Raw genomic sequence first — 25,314 nt, 5'->3', positions numbered from 1 at the left:
TATATTTTCATTTCTTGTTGGTAAAATGGGAATTACAACAACAACAACAACGATACCTACCTTCCAGGGTTGTCATGAGGATGGAATGAATTAACATGTACATGCTTGGACCAGTGCCCAGGATAGTAGGCACTCCTACTTTTCAGTTAGCATCATTGCCATCATCTTTATTGTTGTCATTATTAACTCTGGGAACTCTGCTCACTGGTGGGGACCGGAGATGCATGTATCTACTCTTACTGTGCTTCCTCAATAGGATACAAGTTTTGCTGCATTTGGCAACAATTTTTCATAAATTGTAGTTTGGGAATGTGGTTGTTTTCTTTTCTCCCATTTTATTACACCCCTCCCTCCACCCCCCAGTTTTTAGGACGAATACTGACAGAAATGCTTTCCTTTGCTATCATCAACTGGAAGTATATAGTATTTTACAGAGACCATTTCAAGAGCAGCTGATTTTCAAAGGATGCTTGCAAATTAGTTTTATAGGTTTAGTAAAGATTTTACTAGTTTCTGTAGCATATGCAGCCAAGTTCTCTTCCTGCCTGTGATAGTGTGTGATATCATAAAATGCATTTCTTTTAAACTGTTTTGTTAGCCAATATTTTAGTAAGGGTTTTACATTGACTGTTTTAGACTGGTATATTTGTTGCAAGGTGGCAACTGACAAGCAAGGTTGAATTTAGTAAGTATCAATGCTAAATTTTTCACTTGATGCTAAAAATCCAATTGTACCGTTATATAAGATGACCTGAGTGTATGTAGACAATACTTGGGAGTTTGAGTTGAATCAGTTGTGTGATGTGACTGCCAAGAAAGCTGGCAAGATATTAGGTTACGGGAATAGAATTGTAGCATATTCTCTAGATTAGGGAGGACATGGTTCTGCCCTCCCCTGGCCTGGTCAGACTGTACCCTGGGGATTGTATCCAGTTCCAAGAACCATACTTTAAGAAGCACTGACATATCACATTGTGTCCAGAGCAGAGCGACCAGGATGTTGAGGACACGTGAAACGGTGCTTCTTCAAGTGATGAGTTGAAGGAGGTGGAGACGTTTAACCTGGGGAAGACAAGATTGGGCAGTTGGGAGAAATAATGCCAACAGTAATAATAGAAGCTGAAATCTGTTGACTGCAACTATAAGCCAGACCCTAAGGACCATGCATATGTTATCTTATTTAATCCTCAAAAATAGTTGCATGAGGTGGGAAAAATAATTGCCCCATTTCAGAAATGGGGAGAATAAGGCTTACTAAAGCTGAGAAATTAATTGAGGTCACATGATTAAAAAGAGATGGAGCCAAGATTTGACTCTGTCTGTCTGTCTGTCTGCCTGTAAAGACTTGAACTCTTAAACACCATGCGATACTTTTCTTATGACTGGTGTCTTCATGTTTTGAAGGACTTGCATGTGGAAGAGGGGTCCCAGAAGTTAGAACTAGGGCAGATAATCGGCAAATGGCCAGAAACAGATTCTCGAATCAGTGTATGGAACTGCTTTCTGGATTGGAGGGCAGTGAGTTTCCCTCACACTGCTTATGTTCAGGTGTATGCTGAGTGACTGCATGGTGGGTGTTTGATTTCCTCTTTGTTAGATATAGTCTTTTTTTTTAATTAAAAAAATTTAAAATCATGGTAAAATACACATAAAAGTCACCCTCTCAACCATTTTTAAATGCACGCTTAAAATGTAACCAATTTTAAATGTAGTATTGTTAAGCATATTCACATTGTTGTGCAACCAGTGTCTAGAACTTTGTCTAGCAAAGCTGAAGCTCTGTAAGGCATCCCCCGCTCTTTGATAGTTTGCATTATGTCCCTTTGCTTTTATGGAAGACCTGTGTCAGTGCCTATTTTCACTAACCTAAAGAAATCCAAAGAGGATTTTCGCTTTTGTGAAAAAAAGGCAAAAAGTGAAAAGAGCATTCGGTGCTTGTTTTGCAGCAAGTCATTAGAGAGGCAGCGCTCACCCCAGCCGTGGGAGGGGTCCCCGCCTAGCTGCTTGCCTGGGAACCACCCTCAGCATCTCAGCCCCAAGCCGCCAGGGCTTTCAACTGTGTCTGGGGGCATCTGTGCTTTATCCCAACTTATTTTGTGCATCGATTAGCAAGATGTGCCCTGAGGTATCAGAAAAGCCCAGGAGAGGTTATTGCTTGGGTCTGGGAAAGCTCAAAAAAATTTTCCATATAAATTAATGATAATTGCTTCTTTGTTTTATGCTATTACAGCTTAGGAGGATTTTGACAGGAATACTCTACTTTTGGATAGTGAGGGAAACCTGTACCCATTAAATAATAACAACTCCCCATTTACCCATACTCCCAGGCCCTGGAAACTACATTCTAATTTGTTTCTATGAATTTGATTAATCTAGATAAATATCTCATATAAGAATCATACAGTGTCTCTGTTTATTTCACTTAGCATAATGCCTTCAAGGTTCGTCTGTATTATATAGCATGTTAGAGTTTCTTTACTTTTTAAGGTGGGATAGTAATCCATGGGATGTATACATCACAGTTTGAATCCCATCAGGTATATCCTTTTAGTTAAAAAAAAATTTTGTTTTAAGTTTTAGAGTTAATATTATTATAACAGCCTATGGTTCTGTTTGCAGATTATTATAACTAAAATTATATGGGACAGTTAGAAAATGGGGTACCCTAATTAATAAAATAATTTGGTTCACGGAGTAGATGTATAAATTGTAGAAGATTAGCTTAAAACCTGTACTGACTTTATAGCATAATTTGGAAATACTATTTTGAATTAAATTCCTAATAATTGGTCTATTTTCTTACAATTTGTGCCTTTACAAGACAAATCCAATATTTGTTGATAAAATGAATAGCTTTGAAAGTGAAAATACATAGGAGTGTCTAGTTAATAGAATGCCAGTTTGCTCAGTATCTTCTGTGTTTTTTTTTTGTAAAATACTTAATGTTATAAAGTATATCTGTGTAATGTTTATTTTTTTAATAAAATATTTATTGATTTTCTGTGTACCAAGCACTAAGCTTTACACTAAAGATTTTACTTCCCATATTGGTTTCTATATAGTGTTTTATTGCTTCATATTATGTCTTGAGTAAATGAGACATAATATATGGAGTGACATCACCAAGATCACAGTGACAAGAGGCAGAGATCAACATCAAGAATTTTTCTTTTTTCCTTTTTAATTAACTGGGTCGTATTTTCTTTTTTATATTTCTTTTTTAAACACGATTGATTGATTGATTGATTGATTGATGGAGGGGAGAGTTGGGGAGAGGGGCAGAAGGAAAGAGAGAAAATCTTAAGCAGGCTCCATGCTCAGCATGGAATCTGACAGGGGCCTGATGTGGGGCTTGATCCCACGATGCTGGGATCATGACCTGAGCGGAAATCAAGAGTCAGACGCTCGACTGACTGAGCCTAGGTGCCCCTTTACATTTCTTCTTAATAAAAGCTTTAACAATGGAGTTTATGTTAGTACAACTTACCATGTGATTTCTAACACTGGAAATTTTTTCTTGGTTTTTGCATGGTGATAGCATGAACTAAAGGCATAAAAGCAGTTAGTCATTGGCGGTGAGGGTCAAGGAGTGGCTTGGGAGCAAGTGTTGCTTCAGCTCTCCTATAATTTTCACCTGTCAGCCACCCCAAATAAATGTAGAGTCTAAGTAAAAACAGGGCGCTTGTTGTGTAAGCCAGCTTTGAGAAAAATCCTTTACCGCTGCATTCCTGCTTGATCCCACCCCTCCTAAAATACTTGCTCAGAATAGCATTTGTAAAGGTAAACAGTGTTTACTGAAACATGTACTGACAGGGCATTAGAATCGTAGGAAGTTTCTCAGAAGTGAGTTTTCAGGTGACAGTGTTCTACTTTGCAAGCTGTTTCTGTGGAGACCATTAGGAAGCCACGAATATCCGACTGTGAGAAGCAGTGCCCAGAGAACGATTCTTCTGAAGTTTAGGCAAGTTCCAGGAAGGATTGGAACATCACAGATCTAAGAAAATCAAAGGAAATCTGCACATAAGGCATATGGAAGGTTGATATAAGAGCCATGTCTTTCTTTAGTGAGATTCACACAAATTAAGAGTTTTTTTTTAAAACTAAAAAGGCACCAAAGCATAAGAGACTCTTAAAAACTGAGAACAAACTGAGGGTTGATGGGGGGTGGGAGGGAGGGGAGGGTGGGTGATGGGTATTGAGGAGGGCACCTGTTGGGGTGAGCACTGGGTGTTGTGTGGAAACCAGTTTGACAATAAATTTCATATATTGAAAAAAAAAAAACTAAAAAGGTATTTGAAATTTGCCACTTTGTTTCTTTTCCAATTTTTTAAAGTCATAAAAGCAATAATTCTAGAACACTGATTTTCTTTCCCCCCATTTTTTCCCCATTTTGCTGGCATCTGTTTTATAGGTAGCCATCAAGATTTAAGTTTGTAAACTTAAGTTATTTTGTTTTCTGCGTGTTCTTTGAGCTGTTCACAGTTGCCATGTAATTGTTGAGGGTTTCTCCTTCCTAGTTCTTCCTGACATTCCGTCTTTCTGTGTTTCAGGGAAGAAAAGTCCGGACCTCGGGGAGTATGACCCCCTCACACAGGCCGACAGTGACGAGAGCGAGGATGACCTTGTGCTCAACTTGCAGCAGAAGAACGGAGGGGTCAAAAACGGGAAGAGCCCTCTGGGCGAAGTGCCAGAACCTGACTCAGATGCTGAGGCTGCGGGGGCTGCAAAGCCGCATCTTTCAGAAGTCGCCACAGAGGGGCACCCCTCAGAACCTGTTGGGGGCCTGCAGCAGAAGGCCACCTCTTCCATCGTGTCTTACGTACGCACATCTGTCTTCCTGCTAACTTTGCTCATCTCCATGATCCTGGTGCTCGTGTGTGCTTTCCTGATCCCCTGTCCCCCCAGAGATCTGCACAGCACTTGGAGCCGCCACCTGGGCCCCCAGAGAGGTGAGTTGCAGGATTTCCAGCCCCAATTATGGAAGACTTCAAGTTTATGTGGAATTTTGTAAAACTTCTGTAAAACTGTATGCTGATGACGTTGAAAATTCCCTCCAGGTCTTTACAAATAAATGTGTGTCATATAGCATTCCTCTCCCTGTGTGTGGGGGTGGTTAGGAGGTTAAAATTGGAAATAAAACAAAAAGATTGATACAGCTCCAGAAGCTTGGGAAGGTCGCTGCTCTGTTGTGTTTCTATTGGCGTTGGTCTTAATTAGATGCAGATAGGACAGAGCATTGGTTTGCTGGGTCCTTGCAGTGCAGCCAACACTGTCAGGGGAGAGCAAAGCTGTGAGACGGGCTATTTACAGAGAAAAGTAAGGCTCAAGGCCTGGCCAGACCAGAGGCCAGGGCTTTGTAGGACCCTCAGGCATTTGTCGATTATAGGAGCCTCACCCAATTTGAATTTTGAAATAATTTCTTTCAAGTAAAGTCGACCTGCTTTCTTGTGGTAAGTTTTCTTTCTTGCTCCTAATGGTTAGGTTGGTGCCACCCAAGTAATTCTAGCTATTTTGTTTCATTCTGGGGCAGGTTTCTTTAAAACAGCTTGCTCTGGGTCCAGAATGCGATTCCATCTGAGCTGTGAGTGCCAAACAGTCCTGTCTTTTATGAACTGCCTTGGGGTGTGGGAGTTCAGAACACCACCCCAAAATATGTCACAGCAAACAAAATATTGTTTATTTTGAGTTGAAGGCACGTGAATAGCAGCAGATGCAAGAAGGGCACTCTGACCTTGACCTTTAATTCTTCCCTGAAGCAGGAGATGAAACTCCTACGTGAAAGATGCCCTCCCAGTACCAGGAGGAAAGAAGCATTCTAATCAACAGAGACAGGGGGTTGAGGCTGAGGGAAGTCTGTGCAAACAGAGACCTTGTTAAAATAACTCTTCTCTTCCTTTAGTCTCTTTAGACGTGTTAGCTCCCTTCCCATGGCTACCACTCTTTGTTCAACCTAGTATGTAAGCACTTCTCCAGGTCTTTATTTTTCTGTGGGGGCTCCCACGTACATGTGAAATTTCATTCAGTGAACGTTGAGTCCTTTTGTCACGTCAGTCTGTCTTCTTAACCGGTTATCTCATTATGTTTTATTACTCAGTCCCAGCTAGGAACCCTAAGAAGGTAGAGGAGAAATTTTCCCTCCCCTACAATACTCCCAAACCCCTACATCATCTTCGTTTAGAAATATTTTACCTCTGACACTTCACTAATTTTAGTTGATTTAGCTTCTGACGAGTTCTGTGTTCTCACCTTTACTTTCTCTTAAGGCAAGACTGGGTAGATGTGACGTATGCTGTATTCCCACCACACAGGATATCTCTCCCTGTCTTCCTTTTTTAAAAGATTGCAATTTATGGGGCGCCTGGGTGGCGCAGTCGGTTAAGCGACCGGCTTCAGCCAGGTCACGATCTCGCGGTCCGTGAGTTCGAGCCCCGCGTCAGGCTCTGGGCTGATGGCTCGGAGCCTGGAGCCTGTTTCCGATTCTATGTCTCCCTCTCTCTGCCCCCCCCCTGTTCATGCTCTGTCTCTCTCTGTCCCAAAAATAAATAAACGTTGAAAAAAAAAATTAAAAAAAAAAAAAAAAGATTGCAATTTATTAACAAAAATTTTTTTTTATTTTATAGAGAGAGAGAGAGCTCAAGTAGGGGCGAAGGGCAGAGGGGGAGAGAGAGAGAGAAAGAGAGAGAGTGAAAGAGAGTGAGAGAATCTTAAGCAGGCTTCACACTCAGCTCAGAGCCCGGAGCCCAACACAGGGCTCGATCCCATGACCCTGTGATCATGACCTGAGCTGAAATCAAGAGTTGGATGCTCAACTGACTGAGCCACCCAGGCACACCTCTTCCTTCCTTTTTTGATGGTTCTAAGTGAGCTCTTATAATATTTGTATATGGTGTAAAGGCTAGGAACAAATCACTGATGTATCCACCACCGACTTTAAGAAATAAGACATTATAAAGACCGTTGAAATCTCCATGTGTCCCTCCTCACCAAAGCCACCTCTCCCTGCCGGAGTTCTACTGCCCTGAGTTTTGTGTCATTATTTCTTTACTTTTCTTTAAAGTTTTACCACATGGTAAAGTAATTTTTCCCATTTTGAATTTTGTATAAATGTAATTAAGCAGGCTTCTGTGACTTGTTTTTTCTTTTTGTTTAGCATGTTTATAAAATGCTTTTTGAGGTTCATCAATATTGATATACTGTAACTGGACCGTACTCATTTTCATCACTGATTTCCCATGGTATGATTATCCATGATTTATTGATTCATTTTACTGTTGATAAACATTTAGGTGACTTCTATTGTTTAAAAAATGAATAATGCTGTTAAGAAGATTCTTGTACATGTTTGCTGATGCAGCGTGTGAGCATTTCTCTAGAGCATTAACCTGTGAGTGATACTGCTGGGTCATAAGGTGTGCGTGTGTTCAATTTACGTTAAATTATTTTCCATACTGGTTGTACCAATTTACACTTCCACCAGCTGTGCATGAGTTCTCTCCAACTTTGGCAGGTGTCCTCTGACTCCACACTGTTGAGGGGTAGGGTGGCACTATCTGTCACCGCTCAGTGGGAAGCCCAGACTCCCTGCCAGGCCCCTGCTGACACCACCCAGGCAGGGGTGGCGCGAGCTGCCTCATTCATGCCAGGTAGGGGTAAAACTATAGGCTTCCCTTGTGTGTGTGGAGGGCACTAGGCAGGAATGAAAGTCCTGGCTCCCCACCTGGCCTTCTCCGATGTGACCTTGGTTGGGGTGGGGGAAGGGTGCCTTCTTACAGCTGGGCAAAGTGGAACTCTAGGCTCTCACTTGGCCTTTGCTGTGGGGGTGGGGTGGGGGCACAGTTCTATCTGTATGGTGTTTCGTTGGTGTAGAACACTTGTCATCTAAAACTTTCCTGTCTTGCTATGCTGCTCCTTTCCTGGTCCTTTGGCGAGGGGAGCCAGCTTTTCTTGGACCTTTTTTGTCTGTACCTGCTGGCATTTCTGGTTGCCAGCTTCTGCAGCACCTCATCTGGGACATTTCAGGCCAAAAGAAAGCCCAGGGGAGTCATCACCTTGTCATTCTGTGGGTTTTGCAATCTCTAGCCATGCTACCTTCTCTGCGCCTTCCAGAGTCTTCTTACATTTGTTTTCTCAGTAATGCCTGGGGACTTGAGCTGCACTTAGAAGAATAGGCAGTACTGTGTGTACTCTGTCTTATCTAGGAACCAGAAGTCTGCCTATTTTTTAGGGAGGTGCTGGCAGTGCTCTGTGTCTGTTCCCTTTGTAACCTGGGAGAACTGGTTTGTGGTGACTTAACTCAGGACTTTTTTGTTTTTATGTGTTCATCAGGTGGGGACCTGTCTCCGTTGGAATTGGCTGATGTGAATGGAGATGGCCTGCGTGATGTACTTCTCTCCTTCGTAACTTCAAGGAATGGGAGTGCGGTCGGTAAGAGACATGTCTTATAGAGGCTGCTACAGGAGAAGTTCATTGATTGGAGGGGCTGTGAACTAAGAGAAAACATGAGGGTTGTCTCCGGAAGGGCACTATAGAAAAGGATCTGGAGTCAATAGAAAGTCATCATGGGTCTATCATATGTGACTAACCTTATTGGAAAGCTCCTGTGTGCAAGCAAAGCTCATTTCAAGGAATCATGGAGAGTTGTAGCTGGAAGAACTTTTAGTGGGTCGCCCAGTCCCATAATACAGAAGCTGAGATCCAGAGAGGAAGTGACTTGTCTACACACCAATGAACAGCATTAGTTCTCAGGGTTCTTGAGTTTTCTCCCGGCCAATTTTCCATTGCTTCTTAGATTATAGTAAATGCTAATCCAATCCGACCTTCCCATCCCCAGCAGAAAGCTTCTGTTCATGTTCTAACATATTTTTACACACATGTATCTTGGCCAGGTGCTTTCTTTTTACTCCTGTTTAGTCCTCTCTCGTTCTCTCTGGTCTCCCACCCTGCTCTCTGCACTGGAAGGCCAACCAGTAGGCATTATGTCAACAGGCTACCTTGCTTACCAACTTCCGATTGGATTTGGCCAATAGGAAGCACAGGCAAGAAGTTGGAGGAGAGGAAGAGAGTGGGGGGAGGGTACTTATTCCCTTGGCTCCCTCCCTGCCAGGGTGAACTCAGGCTGGCTACATCCTTGATCGTAGGTCACATCCTCTCTTAAGGTGGTCTTCTCATAGGACTTTCTTTTTGGGGATTTCAGGAATCACTTCCTCTCCTGTCTCTTTGTGCCTGGGAGTGGTAACAGTTCTAAGGGGTTGTACTATCCCTTGTGGTTTGTCTGTACCCAGACCACAACTTTGTAAACAGTCTCTTTATTAAACCTTACCACAACTTAACCTGATTGAGTGTGTGATGTATGTCAACTACAAAAAAAAAAAAAAAAAGTTGCATTTTCAGTGTAGGTACATGGGGGCTTCTGGTTTGTCCTACAGCATCCATTAAAGTGGATTCAAACTGTAGTCTGTAAACTGATACAGGAACTCTGGTTTGAGGCTGAGGATGCCCTAGTAGCTACTTTTTAATCATCCAGGCCCTGGAATAAACATCTAGGTATGTTTTAGGGAATGCTAAGCTGCCCTCTTCTCTGACATTATTAGAAAAAAACTTTCTGGGTCTTGTGTAATCTGTAGAAGCAATTTAGGAATAGATCTGTTTGCAGAGAGAAACTTCAGCCTAGAGGGTTGACTTTTGACTTTAATTGACTTCTATATGATTGAACTTTAATTACATTTTTTTTGTCTATGACTATTAGCCTTTGAAGTAAAAATTTTCCCTATCCCCTTTTAGATTTGGAGACTTTGTTTTAGTTATTGTTTTACACAGATTGCTATATATCAGGACTCCTAATGGCAAGGCCATGGGTTTGGGCACAATGCAGACTAGCCTGATTTCGTTACAGATGATGAAAACACTGGAGCTAACATATGGTACTTCTTGTGTACTATGCACAGGTATAAGTGTATAACATGTTATGAACAAATTTATCTCAACATAATCCTATAGGGTAGACTAATATCCCCCTGTTCCCCATTTACATATGGAGAAACAGACATAGGGAGTTTGAGGAACTTGGCAAAGTCCCATAGCTGGTAAATGGTAGAGCTGGGATCAAACTGTATAGCTGAGAGTCTCTGGAGTTCACATCCTTGACCCTTATGTCAAACTGCTGTGCCCATAACCCCAGCCAGTGGGTTCAAAGATCTGTGCCACTGAGCACAAGAAGGATTATGTTATTTATTTACTTATTTATTTATTCATTTGTGCATCCATTTATTCAACAACTATGAATTGAATACCTGCTGTGCACCTTACATAGAGCTGTGCCAGTCATATTGAGCTAAACAAGATGAATGTGGTCTCTGCCTCAAGGAGCCACAGTCTGGTGGGGAACGGATAACCCATTACCACCTGGAAAAAGATGATTCAGAGAATTGATCTGGAGTCTCAGAGGGTCCTTAAGGAGGAAGGACAGCACAGTATATTAATCACAGCAACCCTGGGAAGTCCGGGAGCTAACATATGTTACTGTAATTTGTCATGTGTATCAATGCTTCTGGCAACAGGGTCCGAAACAGTGAGCCACAGCTTGTCTCTTGTTTTTTGGTTGTATATTTAATTAGCAGTGCTGAGGAATAGGTACAGGGAAGCTCTAAAACTTAATTGCTTTGTCCATATTGGTTGTTGCTGGAAGTGGAAAGTGTTGAGATGAGTCAGCATCCCTATCCTGAAAGTGAATGTAAAACTGGCAAGAGAGAAAGTTGTTATTCTAATTGTTAATTAAGTGACATAAAGGATTATTTACTAAAGAGATGAGCTACTCTGATCCCTTACCAGCTGTCCTTGAACATAGACATTAAGTTTTCCCAAGTATTCTTTCCTGACTGGGGCTATATCAGCTGATTCCATGGGAGTCTAGACCAGGAAGGCCTACTGATGATCATTGCTACGTGTAATCTTCAGGATTTTATTTTTAAAATGTTTTATTTTTTCTGCTCTCAGGGAGCACTTGCTAGCGATGATTAGAACTCAGGTATTTCTTTTTTTTTTTTTTTTCCCAAGTTTATTTATTTATTTTGAGAGAGAAAGAGAGAGCAGGGGAGGGGCAGAGAGAGGGGAAGAGAGAAAATCCCAAGGAGTCTCCACACGGTCAGCACAGAGCCCGATGTAGGGCTCAATCTCATGAACTGTGAGATCATGACCTGATCTGAAATCAAGAGTCGGAGGCTTTGCTGACTGAGCCACCCCGGCGTCTCAGAACTTGGGTGTTTCTTTGCCCCCTGCTCTGTGTATGTTCTAGCTCAGTCTGACTTTTCTGAGCATGCCTTACCCTCTTGATTGCTTTTGTTCTCCGCAGTGACTTTCCCATGTTCTAGATTTTGCTCCTGTCTTTTATTCAGCAAACGATTGGTTGCTGTGTGTGCTAGGTGCTTTGTGAGGCACTGAGGATACAGAAATTAATGTGACAGTCTTTAGCCTTACGAGTGTTGCTATTTAGTGGAGGCTGAGGTGACGGACATGTAAACAAGCGTGTTGGGGGAGGTGCAACATGCACACAAGGTGGCCTGGACGAGGTCCACAACCTCTTGTCTTACGTGGGAAGTGTGTTGAGCAGATATGAGAGGAACTCTGTTGTTGAGACTTGGAGCCAGAAATATGGGAAGGAGCAGAATACGCAGGTGTGAGGTGCTGCTTCGGCACCATTTACTTTTGGTTTTCTGGCCTCCTTCTCACCTGTACTGTTTATCTTCTCTGTCTCCTTTCTTTTCTTGTATCTCTCAAGTGCTTTTAGGTGTCTCAAGGCCAGCTGCTATCCTTGTGTGCCTTTCGGGGATGAATGGCAGCACACTCTGGTTGAGTCCCCTCCCCGAGGAGGCCCGAGATATTACATGTTTGGATCTGATACCAGGAAGCGTGGCTGAAACCATCTGCCTCGTGACAGGGACGCATAAGATGTTCAGTGCGTTCAATGCGACATCAGGTAAAGATCACTTTCCACAAAAGCCTCTGTTCCAGTGAGTCACAGTCTCTGGTCAGAACAGTCTCGTGTGGAAGGGGCCTTACCACTGTCGCATGATGGAAAATCTGATTTTACTACTTGGGAAGGTGAGTATTAAGGTAGATAGAGAAAGGGTTTGAATAGATTGAGTAATGGATCCACGGTTAAACCTGTTTGGTGTTAGGTTGGGGCTAAACTGAATTGCCCAAACAGAAACTACCCTGAGGCTTTTGGTTTCTAGTCTTCCTGCTGTGTACAAAAGACAGCCAAGCTCTGTCTCTTGTATCTGATATATACGGGGTCCCTGTGTAAACTTGGCCATTAACCACCTCAGCAAAGTTCAGGGAAGAAACTAAGGTTTGTTGATGCATGTTGATTTGGCCTTTTGACTTCTTATTATACTCAGACATCCATGACACAAGGAGTGAAAGAGAATCAAATATAATGAAGGCCCCCGACACCACCATAAGTGTATTGCTCGGACTTGAGCGAAGCCGAATGAATGCATAGCAACCTTCCCAGTTTTAGAGGTTGGAGTTTGGTAGTGGGGTAACTTTGAGCGAAAAAAATTTAAATGTGAGTTAACTCCAGAAGTGAAGTCATTTTGAAAACCTCCTACAATTTCCCTGCTCATGTGAACATGTGGTAGCGGGAGGGAGACTTGGTCTGGCTGGCTGCCCCTGGATGTTTCCTTAATAGTTGTAATAATCTCTTACAGATCAGTTTCTCTGCCCCAGACAAGTGGGCTCCTCTTTCTTGAAGAGACTTCAGCACTTCTATTTTAGCTAAAAAATCTAGGCATGAAGTTATCACACAGGTTTATGAGTCAGACACTTGAGGATTTCAGCTTACACTCCCTGCTCCGTTTGTCCCCTGTAAGATAAAAACTGAAAAAGGAAGGAAGAGCTGCTGTCTGTCGTTTGCCCATTGGGTTTCTCTTTTCTGATCTGGGAGCATGGCGTCTGCCTTTTCCAGAGTCCGAAAGCTGCCAATTGTGATCAGCCTCTTTGCCCTCCCCTAGGGAAAGCCATTTGGACTTTAAACCCAAACTACTTATCCAACGGTACCCTGGCTGCCCCAGGGGTGGTGCTGCCAGACTTGGATGAAGATGGTGTTCGAGATCTTGTAGTCCTGGCCATTGGGGAATTGCAGGTATGCCCTATATTAAATGGTCTGTGTTTCTCATAGGAAATGTTCCAACTTTAGTCAGCTCCTAGTGTTGTTATTATAGATGCTGCTCGAAACCTTTTTACGAGGGCTTGGGTTTAAGCAAATAGTCTTTGTGAGATTTAATGAATAAATTACGATCATGAACTCGTTTTCCCCGGCAGCCTCATTATGTTCCCATTGACTGTGACATGGTAGAGCTCTGGAGCCAAATAGGTCTGTGTTTCAATTCGTGCTCTGCTGTAGCTGTGTGGCCGTGGGCAAGCCATGGGATCCAGCTGGGCCCTGGACATGGGAAGGTTCTGTCTACTCACAGGATTGTTGTGAAAGTTGGAACTAATGTATTTAAGTGCCTAACGTAGTGCCTATTGGACCATGTGTTTGTGTTGTTAGTTATGTATACTTAATTTTTATTTTACATAAAACAATAAGATAGGCTGATAGTTCATGTACATAGAGCATGTTGTAAATTGAATAAGTAATAACAACAATGACCTAAGAAAGGATAGTTGTAACGCAGGCTATGATAATACAGACTTTGAGTCTAGTACGTTGGTCCTTAAATTACGCTTCTCAATTCTGCTTTATTGGAGCTGTGGGGTACTGGAACTAGTTTTTCTGTGCACAGTTAAAATAATAGTAGTTTTCCCTCCTGATTCACAGGAAAGAATATGTTAACGAACAGATTTATCTCAACTTTAAGTTTTTACTCCTAAAGCTTTTCTTGAAGCTTGTGTCAGAATTCCTCTAAGTCTTTTTCTCAGACTTCCTATGTGAGTTTGCCAGGAACAATTGGCAGATAATATTTGTGGAAAACTGTGGATATAGATGATTTTGCTTTATTTGGTAGCATATGTTAATTTTTAGTAGACCTTGTGTTTGCTGCTGTGATTTTTGTAATGCATATACGTGGAGTATAGTTATAAAATCTGCAAGTAAAATTATTTAGAATAGCGCAAAATCTATCAGTGTTTTATGGTTTTCTGCCAGGAGCACCAGAGACTAACTGAGAGTGCTTCACCAATCACAAGTGTTGAGGAGCACTGCTCTAGGACACCTGGCGATACTTTGTAAGATGAAAACAAAGAAGTTAGGTAAATTTCTGAAGGCTAGTTTGTTTTAAGGGTGCTTTCTGTTAGTTTTTCTTCAGCTAGCCAGTTGGTCTCAAAGTAGATTGAACCCAAAACTCAACTATTGTTTACATAACCTTTTTTACTACAGTCATTGTGAATAAAGAGACCAGGGTGTAGGGAAATTTTTGAAGACTATGCCCATCAGGGAGTGATTATCTGAAGGTGCCAAAGTGGAAAGTATGGGGAGTTTCTTTTCAATGGAAGTATGGTTAGCAGAGGCATAGCAAGAAATTGAAAAAGTTTCTGTATCCTGGATAAATTTAAAAATCTCGGCCTTAATACCCCATTTGGCTTCTTATTAGCCAGAGGTGGTTGACAGGCTAGAGGTTCTGGCTTCTAAGGACCCTCCGTAGTGAGGTGGCCTCTATTAGAGGAATTAGCTTCTTGTCTGCTCCAACTCTGTGCTTTTTTTTTTTTTTTTTTTGGTCTTAACCAAACAGCAAAAAAAGTGTATCACCCAACTTGTGTCACAGAATTTACTTACTTACACATTCTGCCTGAAAAGTTGATAGATGGTTGATAGATTAAAAAAATCTTAGTGAAGCAATGGGTTTACAGCAGTAGCCTCATCTTTCTACTGACCTCTCTTGACCATGATGCCAGCAACAAAGAACCTGGGAAACTTAAGCTGGTTTACTCTAAGCTACAGTATAGAAGGCTCTCTCTTCTTTTTTTTTAATTTTTTTTTTTTCAACGTTTATTTATTTTTGGGACAGAGAGAGACAGAGCATGAACAGGGGAGGGGCAGAGAGAGAGGGAGACACAGAATCGGAAACAGGCTCCAGGCTCTGAGCCATCAGCCCAGAGCCCGACGCGGGGCTCGAACTCACGGACCGCGAGATCGTGACCTGGCTGAAGTCGGACGCTTAACCGACTGCGCCACCCAGGCGCCCCTAAGGCTCTCTCTTCTTGAGGAATAGAACATATGAGGTCTATGACTTAGAGTGACTCTGTTCTTAGATCTGGGTTTAGAGTGAGACGGGCTTGGGACAGTGGGACCTGGTTTGGGGTGAGAGGAACTGATCTGGTCTAGAACAGTTTGGATCTTCTAGGTGGGAAGGGACCTTAAAAGCCATGTGGTGAACCCTTTTCCACTGTGCTATAGTCTGATACGGTATTCTAGACACATTGGCATCCATACTCTCCATGAGTACTCAGGCTAATGGGAATATCACTGATTTGTAAGGCAGTTCATTTCATTTTTGGTCAGGTCAAGAAAATTCTGTCACATTGGTGAGAATTCTGTTTTCTCATAGCTTCCACTCACTGTTCCAGCTTCAGCCCCACAGAGCTACTCTGAAAGAATCTAATCCTCTTTCTACATGCTTTCCTGTAGGCCTATTAGCCCTTAGCCTCGTCCCACTACACCTGCTACTCTAAGGCTACCCCCAATTTCTTATACTGTACTCTGTACAAAATGAAGTCTAGACCCCTCTCTTTCTTGCTTTCTTTTCCTTTGCACTCCATTTTATCCATATCTCTTTTAAAATGTGGTACCCATATCTGAAAACAATATTCTATTTGTGATATAGCCAGTTTTACCAGCATAGGGAAATTATTACATCTTTAGATATAGGCTTTATATTTCTATTAATGCAGCTGAAGATTGCGATAGCCTTTCTAAGATTTAGTTTTTGTTTATAATCCGTTAAAGCACCCACACCTTCTACTTAATCAACTCATTAGTGGCCCCATTTCTTCTTTCAGATTTTGACCCATCTTCCAAGCCTAAGACTTCTTTGAATTTTGAGTTTGTCATATAGCATATTAGCTATCACTTTCAGTTCTGTGATAAGCTTGAGATGAGCTATTCATTCAAGTCTTTGATGAGAATGATTAGTAGCAATGGGATAATGGCAGAGTGCTGTGACATCCCTCCAAAAGTCTCCCTTTGGATTGGCATTGACTTTTACTCTAGGTACACTGAAAACCATACTTTTTATCTTGTCCAGAAGAATTCATGATACTAAACTTCGTCAAAAGCTTTACTTAAGTTAGGATATCACTACAAGCCTCATATTGTAGTGACCGGTGACTCTATTCCTAAAGAAAACCCTTTAGGGCAGGGTTAACAAACTGACCTGCAGGCCAGATTTGGCCCCCTGCTTGTTTTTCTAAAGTTTTATTGGAGCACAGTCATGCCTCTTCATTTATTATTATCGATGGCTGCTCTCACACTATGGTGGTTGACTAGTTGCTACAGAAATCATCTGAGTTGCAAAACCTAAAATATCCACCTTTTGACTCTTCACAGGATAGGTTTGCTGATCTCTGCTTGCGGGTTGATAGTGGCCAGGCTAGACATGTAATGTTATGATGGGAGAGACTGCCCGTGTTGATTTTAGTTGGGACCAAATATTACTGGGGATTTCTGGGTATGAGAATAGAGACCCAGCAGTCAGCTGTCCTATACTTAGCTCTCGGCTAGAACTCTGTGCCTCAGAAGACCGTTAATCAGCAACAACCATGCTTCAGAGAAATTGCCTGAGCTACCATGAAGATGCTTTTTGCACATATCTAACAAGGAATGGGACATTGGCTTCATTTTCTTGCTTCCAGGGAAAAAAAGGGAAGCAGGTTTGGCTTTGTGCTGTGCAACTTTGGGAAGTGTTTCTGAACCCTTAGCTAATCAGAGCGCAGTGACTTCTGTAGAAGCTACTTGATTAGGAGACGATATGACATCTATTGACTCCCGTGTTTTTGCTTCTTCAGCCAGATCTGTGCTTTCTGCTGGTGTCTGGCCGGACAGGGAGTCCGGTGGGCCGACCTGTGAAGTACAACATCGTGGGCGTGGGGAATCTGATTGGTCCTCAGGTTTACGTCACCACAAACGGGGCTGTCTATATCCTTTTTGGCTTTGGTAAGAATTAAGTGTAGTTTTGCTGTTGTTCCCCATCTGTGTGTGTGTGTGTTAGGCCTCCCTTTTGAGACCATGAAAGCTCGGGAATTGCTGTCACCAGCCCTATTGCCACCTCCTGTCCAAGGGGCCTCTCACTCTCCCCCACCCATTGCGGGTAATTAACTCTGCTTTTCTCAGCTGCCTTCTCCAAAGACTGTGCAGCATCCGCTTAATCACTTCTCCAGTTACTCCATGTTGGATATGTGCTGGGTGGGCTATATTAGACCCATCTGATTCGGCTCTGTGTCTCTTGCTCAGATCCTCACCCTGGGAGAGTTCTAGTAAATTCAACTTCTCAGTGTTGGTTCTTCCTGTGGTGCTAGGAAATATCCAAGCTGTCGCCCTGCGGGACATTTTTGTTCAGGCCCAAAATCGAGACAGCTTACCACCTTCTCTGCAGATAGAAGAGCCAGAATGGGAGAAGCGAAGATCTATCAACCTGTCTGAGCTCATTGACATTTACAGGTAGGGCAGATGTCTGACTTTGTCACAGTGAGATCTGAGATTTCATGTGTTATGGAGTCTCCAAGTTTGGTTGGGCTGGTGAATAAGTGGGCAGAAGTTTGGGGGGAAACAGTGCTGCCCTTAATATTCCATCTTCTGGTCTGGTGAGTTAGAAGCTTTCTTTTCTTGGTAACATAATGTGTTGATAGCTATGTGTTGGTGATCATGATTTGTGATCACTCTGCACATAGGTTGCAAAGAAGGATATTTGTTTAGGGTTCTGAGAGTGGGATAGGTGAGACTGGGAACCCTTCAGGTAGGGAGACAGATTTATTTAAAATGCCTGCTTGTAAAACTGTGCTGAAGCATCTGCCCTACTCTTTTTCTGTGTTTTTCTCTTAGTTAAAAACTCACTTTGGCAGAAGCAAGGCTAGCATCCATGAAATCTTATTTTTTATTTTTGTTTATTTCTTAATCCAAAGCATGCCATTTTCCACATGGAGTGGATTTTACCCATTTAACCCCAGGCCTGGATGGTAATTGTCTTCATTCTATTCTGTCAGAAGTTTCAAATCATTTTCTAGCATTTTCTCTGGCAGTATCACATTGTTTCAGTCAGTTTGGCAGTTGTTAAATAGAATCGTCCCAGTTGTCCAGACAGAGAAATAATTTGATGCAGTGTCAAGTGAGTTGCTGTCCAAGCTTAGTGACAGTTTCAGGCCTCCTGTCCAGGTTTCCATCCGCCTTCCTCGCCATTATCCTTGGCTCTGTTATCTTTCCCAGGGCGTCTAACATCAGAGATATGGCTTTGCAGCGCTTCTCCTGGGAGTTCCTTTTGAACTTGCATGAATTCTCTAGGGATGTTTGGTTTCTAAACTGACATTCCCTGGAATGACAGAGTGCCCACCTGATGAGATAATGGTGGGAGATGAATACAAGAGTACCAAGACCAAAAGCCCAAGCTGGTGGGTTGGGAATCTCATCCCAGCTGGAGGCTAATTGTTGGGGTCTTGTTTAATTCAGTGATGGTGTCGAGCTACTCCAGATGGTGAAGGCACCTGATTCCAACTGCAGCAACCTCCTGATTACAGCCAGACAAGGCCTTGTCCTGCTGCGGGGGCAAAATCTGACACCTTCCTGGACATTGAGCCTGCAAGGCCTGCACAGGTTTGCAGCGTGTTCCTCTGTGTGTTTGCCGTTCTGATCCGCTTTCCCATGTGTCAGAATTCCTCAGAACAATCACTTGATATGTGGGGCAATGCAGGAGAAGAGAATTCCTTGTTTTCCTCTTCTTCTTATTCACCACTGATCACTGTGTTCTCATTTGCAGCCAGCCTACTCCTGGGTATTTCACTGATGATCAGACGTTAGACTTCCTTCTACAGATACAGGATGGAGTTGGGATGAAAAAGGTAAAACTTTGGGACTCAAATCAATTGAAACATATATAAGGTATATATGTTGTGTCCAGCCATATGCTAGGCCCTGTGGGAAATAAAAAGAACCTAAAATTTGGTCCCTTCCTTCAGAGAACTCAAACTCTGGCTGATGGATAAAATGAAAACTCACAATTCAGTGCTACAATCTATAGCATTGGAAGCCTGTCTAGCTAACTTCCTTCCTGTACATGAGTTCCCACTTCTGGATTCTTTTTTTTTTTCCTTTTTAAAAAAATTTTTTTTGGGGGCGCCTGGGTGGCTCAGTCGGTTAAGCGGCCGACTTCGGCTCAGGTCATGATCTCGTGGTCCGTGAGTTCGAGCCCCGCGTCAGGCTCTGTGCTGACAGCTCAGAGCCTGGAGCCTGTTTCAGATTCTGTGTCTCCCTCTCTATGACCCTCCCCCGTTCATGCTTTGTCTCTCTCTGTCTCAAAAATAAATAAATGTTAAAAAAAAAAATTAAAAAAAAAATTTTTTTTTTTAGTGTTTATTTGTTTTTGAGAGACAGAGACAGCGTGAGCAGGCAAGGGGCAGAGAGAGAGAGGGAGATACAGAATCTGAAGCAGGCTCCAGGCTCTGAGCTGTCAGCACAGAGCCTGACGCGGGGCTCGAACTCACGGACCACGAGATCATGACCTGAGCCGAAGTCAGCCGCTTAACCGACTGAGCCACCCAGGTGCTGCCCGCCTCCCCGCCGCCCTCCCCACCCCCCTTTCTGGATTCTTAACTCACAGTTAGGCAATAGGAACCTTCTGAAGTCTCTTGGTGGGGAAAGGCAGGCATAAATGAACTTAGTACTTCAGTACATATCTTCCCAAGATTTCAGAGAAGGCAGGATATCTGGGGTGGTTGGGTTGTTATGAAAGACTTAACAAAGGAGGGAAAGATGATGAGCAGAGCCTGGAAAGCTGAACCACATTTATATGAGGAAGGGTGGTTGGGAAGGCTTGTTAGGTTAGAAACACTGACACCGGTGGCCCAGAGACAGAATGGTATGGCATGTTCCATAGGTCTTCCTGATTTTATGTGAGGTTGCATATTATGAGGTTATAATGATTGGATAGACAGTTTTCATTCTTATTACAGGGAGAATTAGAGTTTTTAAAATCTCTTTTTTATAACTGACCAATCTTTTCAGTTTATCTTTACTGTAACATATATATTTATATATTATGCCCTGTTCCCCGTGAGCAAACAAAACACTTAATCATCTCCTCTAATATCTGCCAAGTTCCGTGCCAGATGCACAGATGATGTCTGTGGAGGCACAGCAGTAATGAAGACAAGGTCCTGGTTTTGTGTAGTTCATAGTCTTTGGGGTGACTGTATGCACACAGCCCTACCACATCATGGTGGGTAGGTAAAGGAGGTCTGCACAATGCCATGGGGACGTGGGGAGCAGATAGAGTGCAGGGAGTCAAGAGGTGCTTCATGTTGGTTGCAGGTGAGATGTTCAAATCATGAAAGCAGAGAAGTGGTTTGCTGGGTCGGTATATAAGGGTAGGCCAAGGGGTATTTCCTCCAGAGAGATCAGAGTGAGCTCAGCTGATGATGGAGGGCCCTGAAAAGCAAGGCTGCAGAATTTAGGTGATGTATTGGAGGCAGTAGGGTTATTTGGTCATGAGTGGAGGACAGAGCCGATGATAGAAGCATCACTTCAGGGAGCAGTTCCAGCAGTGCCGTCCAGGAAGGAAGCAATGTCTGGTTGTGTTTCAAAAAGATTTCAGGTAGAGATTGGAATTTCCATGGGCATTCCAGCGGGATTAAGGGAGAAGGGGATATGTAGCTTGCTTAAGAGCTGAGATGCTGAGGGTTTGGACCTGGAATTTAATCCTGGCTCCACTACTTGCTAGTGACCTTGGGTGAATTACATAATCTCACCCAACTGCAGATTCTACATCGCTTTATAAAGTGGGAGTTATCACCTATCTTCATAGGGTTATTATGACAGCTAAATAATATGTGTGACTGGATAAAACTTTTTAGTGTGGTGTCTCAAGACTTTTCTCCTCAGGCTGCCGGAGGGAATCTTGAACTGCTGGCTCAGGGGAGTTTGTCCCTCCGTGTGGTTCCAGGACCTTCCATGAGGCAGAGTCCGAGCACGGACAAAGAAGGGCAGGACCCGGAGGCTGGAAGAATAGGGAAGTGATTGTTGCCAGAGCTACAGTCCTTCCGTTTATCCAAGAACAGACCCTTGAGGAGAAGGGCCATAAAGACAGGGGCTAGAGGTGGATGGGGAGTTTCTTGTGGATTTTGGCCAAGAAGAGGCTCTAAAACTGTGAGGTATGAGGTATTTGGGGTGAAAAGGAGATAGCAGTGTGCCAGGGATGATGAGTTCAGGCCCCTTAATTGTCCTTTGAGAGACGCAGCTGAGGAGTAAATCTAAGTAAACTAAGTGAATCTCTTAGTTTATGTGTCCATCTGTTTAGATGTGCTCTTTTGAATTTGAGACCACCCTGGGGCTGAGCTACATGTGCCGTGACATCATCAAACCCAGAAAGCTTTTAGCACAGCCCATAGGACTTGCGTCCACTTAGTCATTGTTCCCTAAAGTGGTGGCTGCAGTGGCGGGAGGGAAGGAGCGGGAGGAGGTGCTCCCCTCCAAGGGCCGCTCTCTGTCGGAGCACTGTCACAGACCCTGAACAATATGAGTCCCTTCCTGTCCCAGGCCTCCACCCTCTCACCCTGAGAATGAGAGGTGGATCAGATGATTAACATCTCCTTCCCACTGGAGAATTCTACAATCCTTTACACTCTACAAAATGGAGACAACGGCTGCTGAAAAGTGGGGCTTGGTCCCTAGGCCTTATATAATGCTCTCCAAACACCCAGTTCACATGTAATAAGCTCAACCTGTTAATACATGTGTTATTTGGATCTCTGCGGGTTTTCTTTGCTCTGTGTGTTTTCTTGGCCTGCTGCCTTTCTGGAGACGGGCTGTACTCACAGGCTCCTCTTCTGCAGATGATGGTGGTGGATGGGGACTCGGGCTCTGTTACCTGGACCTACAACGCTCCCTGCCACATGAAGGAAACGCCAACCACCTCGGCGGTTACTTCAGATCAGAAGTCTGTCTTCCTCTTCTGGGCCGAGGGGATGTCGGCGGTATCTCCCAGTTCTGTAAGTGGGCCTGGGGGGTGGGGGCCTTTGTCACTTGGTGAGGTGATAGCTGCTCTGCTGGGCTGATTGGGCCTGCTGGGGTCCATGGAGCCGCCATGCTTCCGGGGGGCGGGGGTGGATCACAGCAGCACTCGAGCAGGCAGGGCAAGACCCTGCTTCCTCCTGAGCGCTGCTTGCCCTGGCCTTCCTCTTGGCGGAGCATTGTGCAAGCCGACAGCCCCTGGCTGCTGGCTGCTGACAGTGGGAGGCTAGATAAAGGATAGGTCTTCTAAAGCCACAAGGTCCAGATTTCCAGATGATCCATCTGTGCCACAGTCGAAGAGAACTAACTGTGACTGGTGTGGAATGGGCAGAGGAGGTCTCATGGAGGGTGAGGCTGGGCTTTGAGGCAAATAAACGGAGCCTGCAGAAACGGTGTGGGGCTGGGATGGCAAGCAGTTGGAGAGGATGACGAGGCTGAGGCTGAGGTTGAGAGTTTACCCGGGGGAAGTGTGGGAGAGAAGGTCCTATGCCCAGAAGGCAGATTTTGGAATGTCTTAAGTGCTATACACAGCATTTCAGTGGGGCTGATGAGGCAGGGTGCCACCTGTATTAGGTGCCTGGGAGTTTTTGGTAAGACCCACCCTGAATGAGTTCAATTAAACACGTCTTGACCAGCACTCACTCTGCGCCAGATGCCGTGTTCTCTGTAGGGACCTAAGGATAGCCTGGAAAGAGTGCTGGTCCTCTAGAGGAGAAGGCAGATGGTCCCCAGATGGGGGGGACCCCAAAGGATGAAGAGTCCTGAGTTCATCAACCGTGCACTCTTGGACGAGCCACCTCACTTTTCTGAGCCTCATGCTCTTTATCTGTCAGTGAAGATGCTAATATGTTCCAGTTTGAGGATCAGATTTACTCAAAATCTAGGTTTTAGTCCTAATTCTGTTCTGCCCCAACGTGTGCCCACGAATAGTTTGCCTAACATTTTAAACTTCCCGGTTTCCTCATTTAATAAAATGAAGGGATTGGAGCAAGTGACTCTCAAACGTGTCTATAAATAACCACAAAACAAAGGCATGTCACAAATGCTGCAAAGGAAGCACAAATAAGAGGTTTAGGTGGAAGCACAAAAGGAGAGGATATTAATTTTGTCTGGGGCAGTTAGCTTTTTGTGAAAGGGGTGGCATTTAGGTGTGGGACCTAAGGCTGAGAATTGTATTAATGCATGGAAATGGGCTGCAGGGATTGTTAGACAGTCTAAGGGGGAAATAGGTTGGCAGAGGTTAGAGAGGGCAAGGGCAGTAGAGGTTGCTGAAGCATGGGTGGGCAGGTAAATGATTGTAGGAAGAGGCTGGAAACGTCAGATTTGGATTAAATGCCGTTAGACCTTGGTTTTCAGGCTAGGAATTTGGGCTCCATTCCCTAGGCAGTGAGGAGGGAGTTTGACTCCTTGCTTGTCACGTGGACAGAGCCAGAGGTCTGTCCTCTCAAGCCTGGGCTCCTCAGCGTGTGTGTGGAAAACGCCCTCTTGGGGCGCCTCGGTGGTGCAGTCGGTTGAGCGTCCGACTTCAGCCAGGTTAGGGTCTCGCGGTCCGTGAGTTCGAGCCCCGCGTTGGGCTCTGGGCTGACGGCTCAGAGCCTGGAGCCTGTTTCCGATTCTGTGTCTCCCTCTCTCTCTGCCCCTCCCCCATTCATGCTCTGTCTCTCTCTGTCCCAAAAATAAATAAACGTTGAAAAAAAAAAATTAAAAAAAAAAAAAAAAAAAGAAAACGCCTTCTTCTGTGTGGTGGTGGGAGCGTGGCTGCAAGCTTCCCGCCTGTGTTTCTCCTCACTCAGTGGACTTCTTATGCTAAGAATATGGGGTTCTACTTCCTCCACTAGCAGAGCCCCAGGATGCTCCCAGGGGAGGGGAGGTCCTCGAGGAGCTTGGTAGAGCAGTCATTTACTAACCCATCCGTGGTATTTTTGTGCATTAACAACCGAATGGCTGCACACGTGCAAGAATGGAATGTCATCCTTGTGCAAAAGTCACACCAGTAAAGGAAGGGCCAATGTGCACGTCTTCTGCAAAGACGACTGACACTTGGGCCTTGGAATTTTTTTTTTTTTTTTAATGATTTGCTTCTGTGTGGCCAATGCTCTGTTTATCTCAGGAACTGAGAAGAGTTTTGTGGATTTGAGCTTGACACTTGTAATTGGCTTTAATACCCAGTGAGGGGAGACAGATGTCTTTTCAAACATACATTTTGTCTCCACAAAGCCCCACCTACTGCAAGAGATGACCCGGTGTTGTAATACTCCACGGGCAGAAGACTGGGAGCCGCCCCATCAAACTTCTCTCCTGGGGCATGCACATTTCCGTTCTTTTTTTTCTCATAAGGGAGAGGGCATTTTCCAGCTCTAGTGGTTTGAAGAAATTAGTGGTTAGTCTGTTTTGAGCTCTTTGAAATATGTGGAGTTTTTATATGGGAGTTTTTCTCAAACACATGCTTGTATTTGGGGTCAGGTCATAGCATCAGAGAGGAGTGAGTAATCACTGTCCCCTCTGCCCTTTTCATCCGAGGACCTCACATGTGGGAACGTAGAGTTACCTGCGTTCTTCCTTTTTGCTTCTTATTGTCAGGACGCCATCCCGGGAACTGGGCCACCCAGCCTTCACCACCTCTACCTCCTGCACCCAGCATTCCCCTCTCTTCTTCTCGATCTGGCCAATGCCACGGGCACAGTGACGGCTTCAGAGGGTGAGTCCCAGTGACAGTGGGGACTGCGCGCACAGCGAGGGGAGGAGATGTGCCGGCTGTGTGTGTGTGTGTGTGAGGGTACCACCGTCCTACCAGCGGAGGGATGTGTACTTTCAAATGACAGCTGAGCACTCCCATGCATTTTCCCTGGCGCCCTGGTGCCCAGGGCCATGGCCGGAGTGCTCCCTCTGGGAGGAGCACTTGGCTCACAGGCTGAGGACCCAATTCTCTGAATAGGCCTGAAAGCCGAGGGCCAGTGCAGCCCCATGTCCCAGAGGTTCTTGGGGGGATGTGATTCCCACAGCCACTCCTTCAGCAGACATTCACTGAGCATCACCTGTATGTCAGGCACCGTGCCAGGTGCTAGGAATACAAATAAGACTGGTTTCTCGACCCTCCAAGAGCT

General features: G+C 44.2%; 1 protein-coding gene across 1 annotated transcript in view; it reads left to right on the top strand.

Moving 5' to 3' along the window:
* Positions 1-25,314, top strand: part of FAM234B (family with sequence similarity 234 member B) — a 36,028-nt gene that overhangs the window by 6,243 nt on the left and 4,471 nt on the right. Inside the window, exons 3-12 of the mRNA XM_040488862.1 lie at positions 4,551-4,949; positions 8,326-8,424; positions 11,783-11,971; positions 13,011-13,141; positions 17,002-17,149; positions 17,512-17,653; positions 18,656-18,799; positions 18,963-19,044; positions 22,033-22,188; positions 24,791-24,908. Coding sequence (XP_040344796.1) covers positions 4,551-4,949; positions 8,326-8,424; positions 11,783-11,971; positions 13,011-13,141; positions 17,002-17,149; positions 17,512-17,653; positions 18,656-18,799; positions 18,963-19,044; positions 22,033-22,188; positions 24,791-24,908 — 1,608 coding nt within the window. The remainder of the gene's footprint in view (positions 1-4,550; positions 4,950-8,325; positions 8,425-11,782; positions 11,972-13,010; positions 13,142-17,001; positions 17,150-17,511; positions 17,654-18,655; positions 18,800-18,962; positions 19,045-22,032; positions 22,189-24,790; positions 24,909-25,314) is intronic.

This window comes from Herpailurus yagouaroundi, unplaced genomic scaffold (assembly GCF_014898765.1).
Source record: "Herpailurus yagouaroundi ecotype Mexico unplaced genomic scaffold, PumYag 166, whole genome shotgun sequence".
Lineage (NCBI taxonomy): Eukaryota > Metazoa > Chordata > Mammalia > Carnivora > Felidae > Herpailurus > Herpailurus yagouaroundi.
The sequence above is the reverse complement of the archived record's forward strand: the minus strand, read 5'-3'. Positions and strand labels throughout refer to the sequence as shown.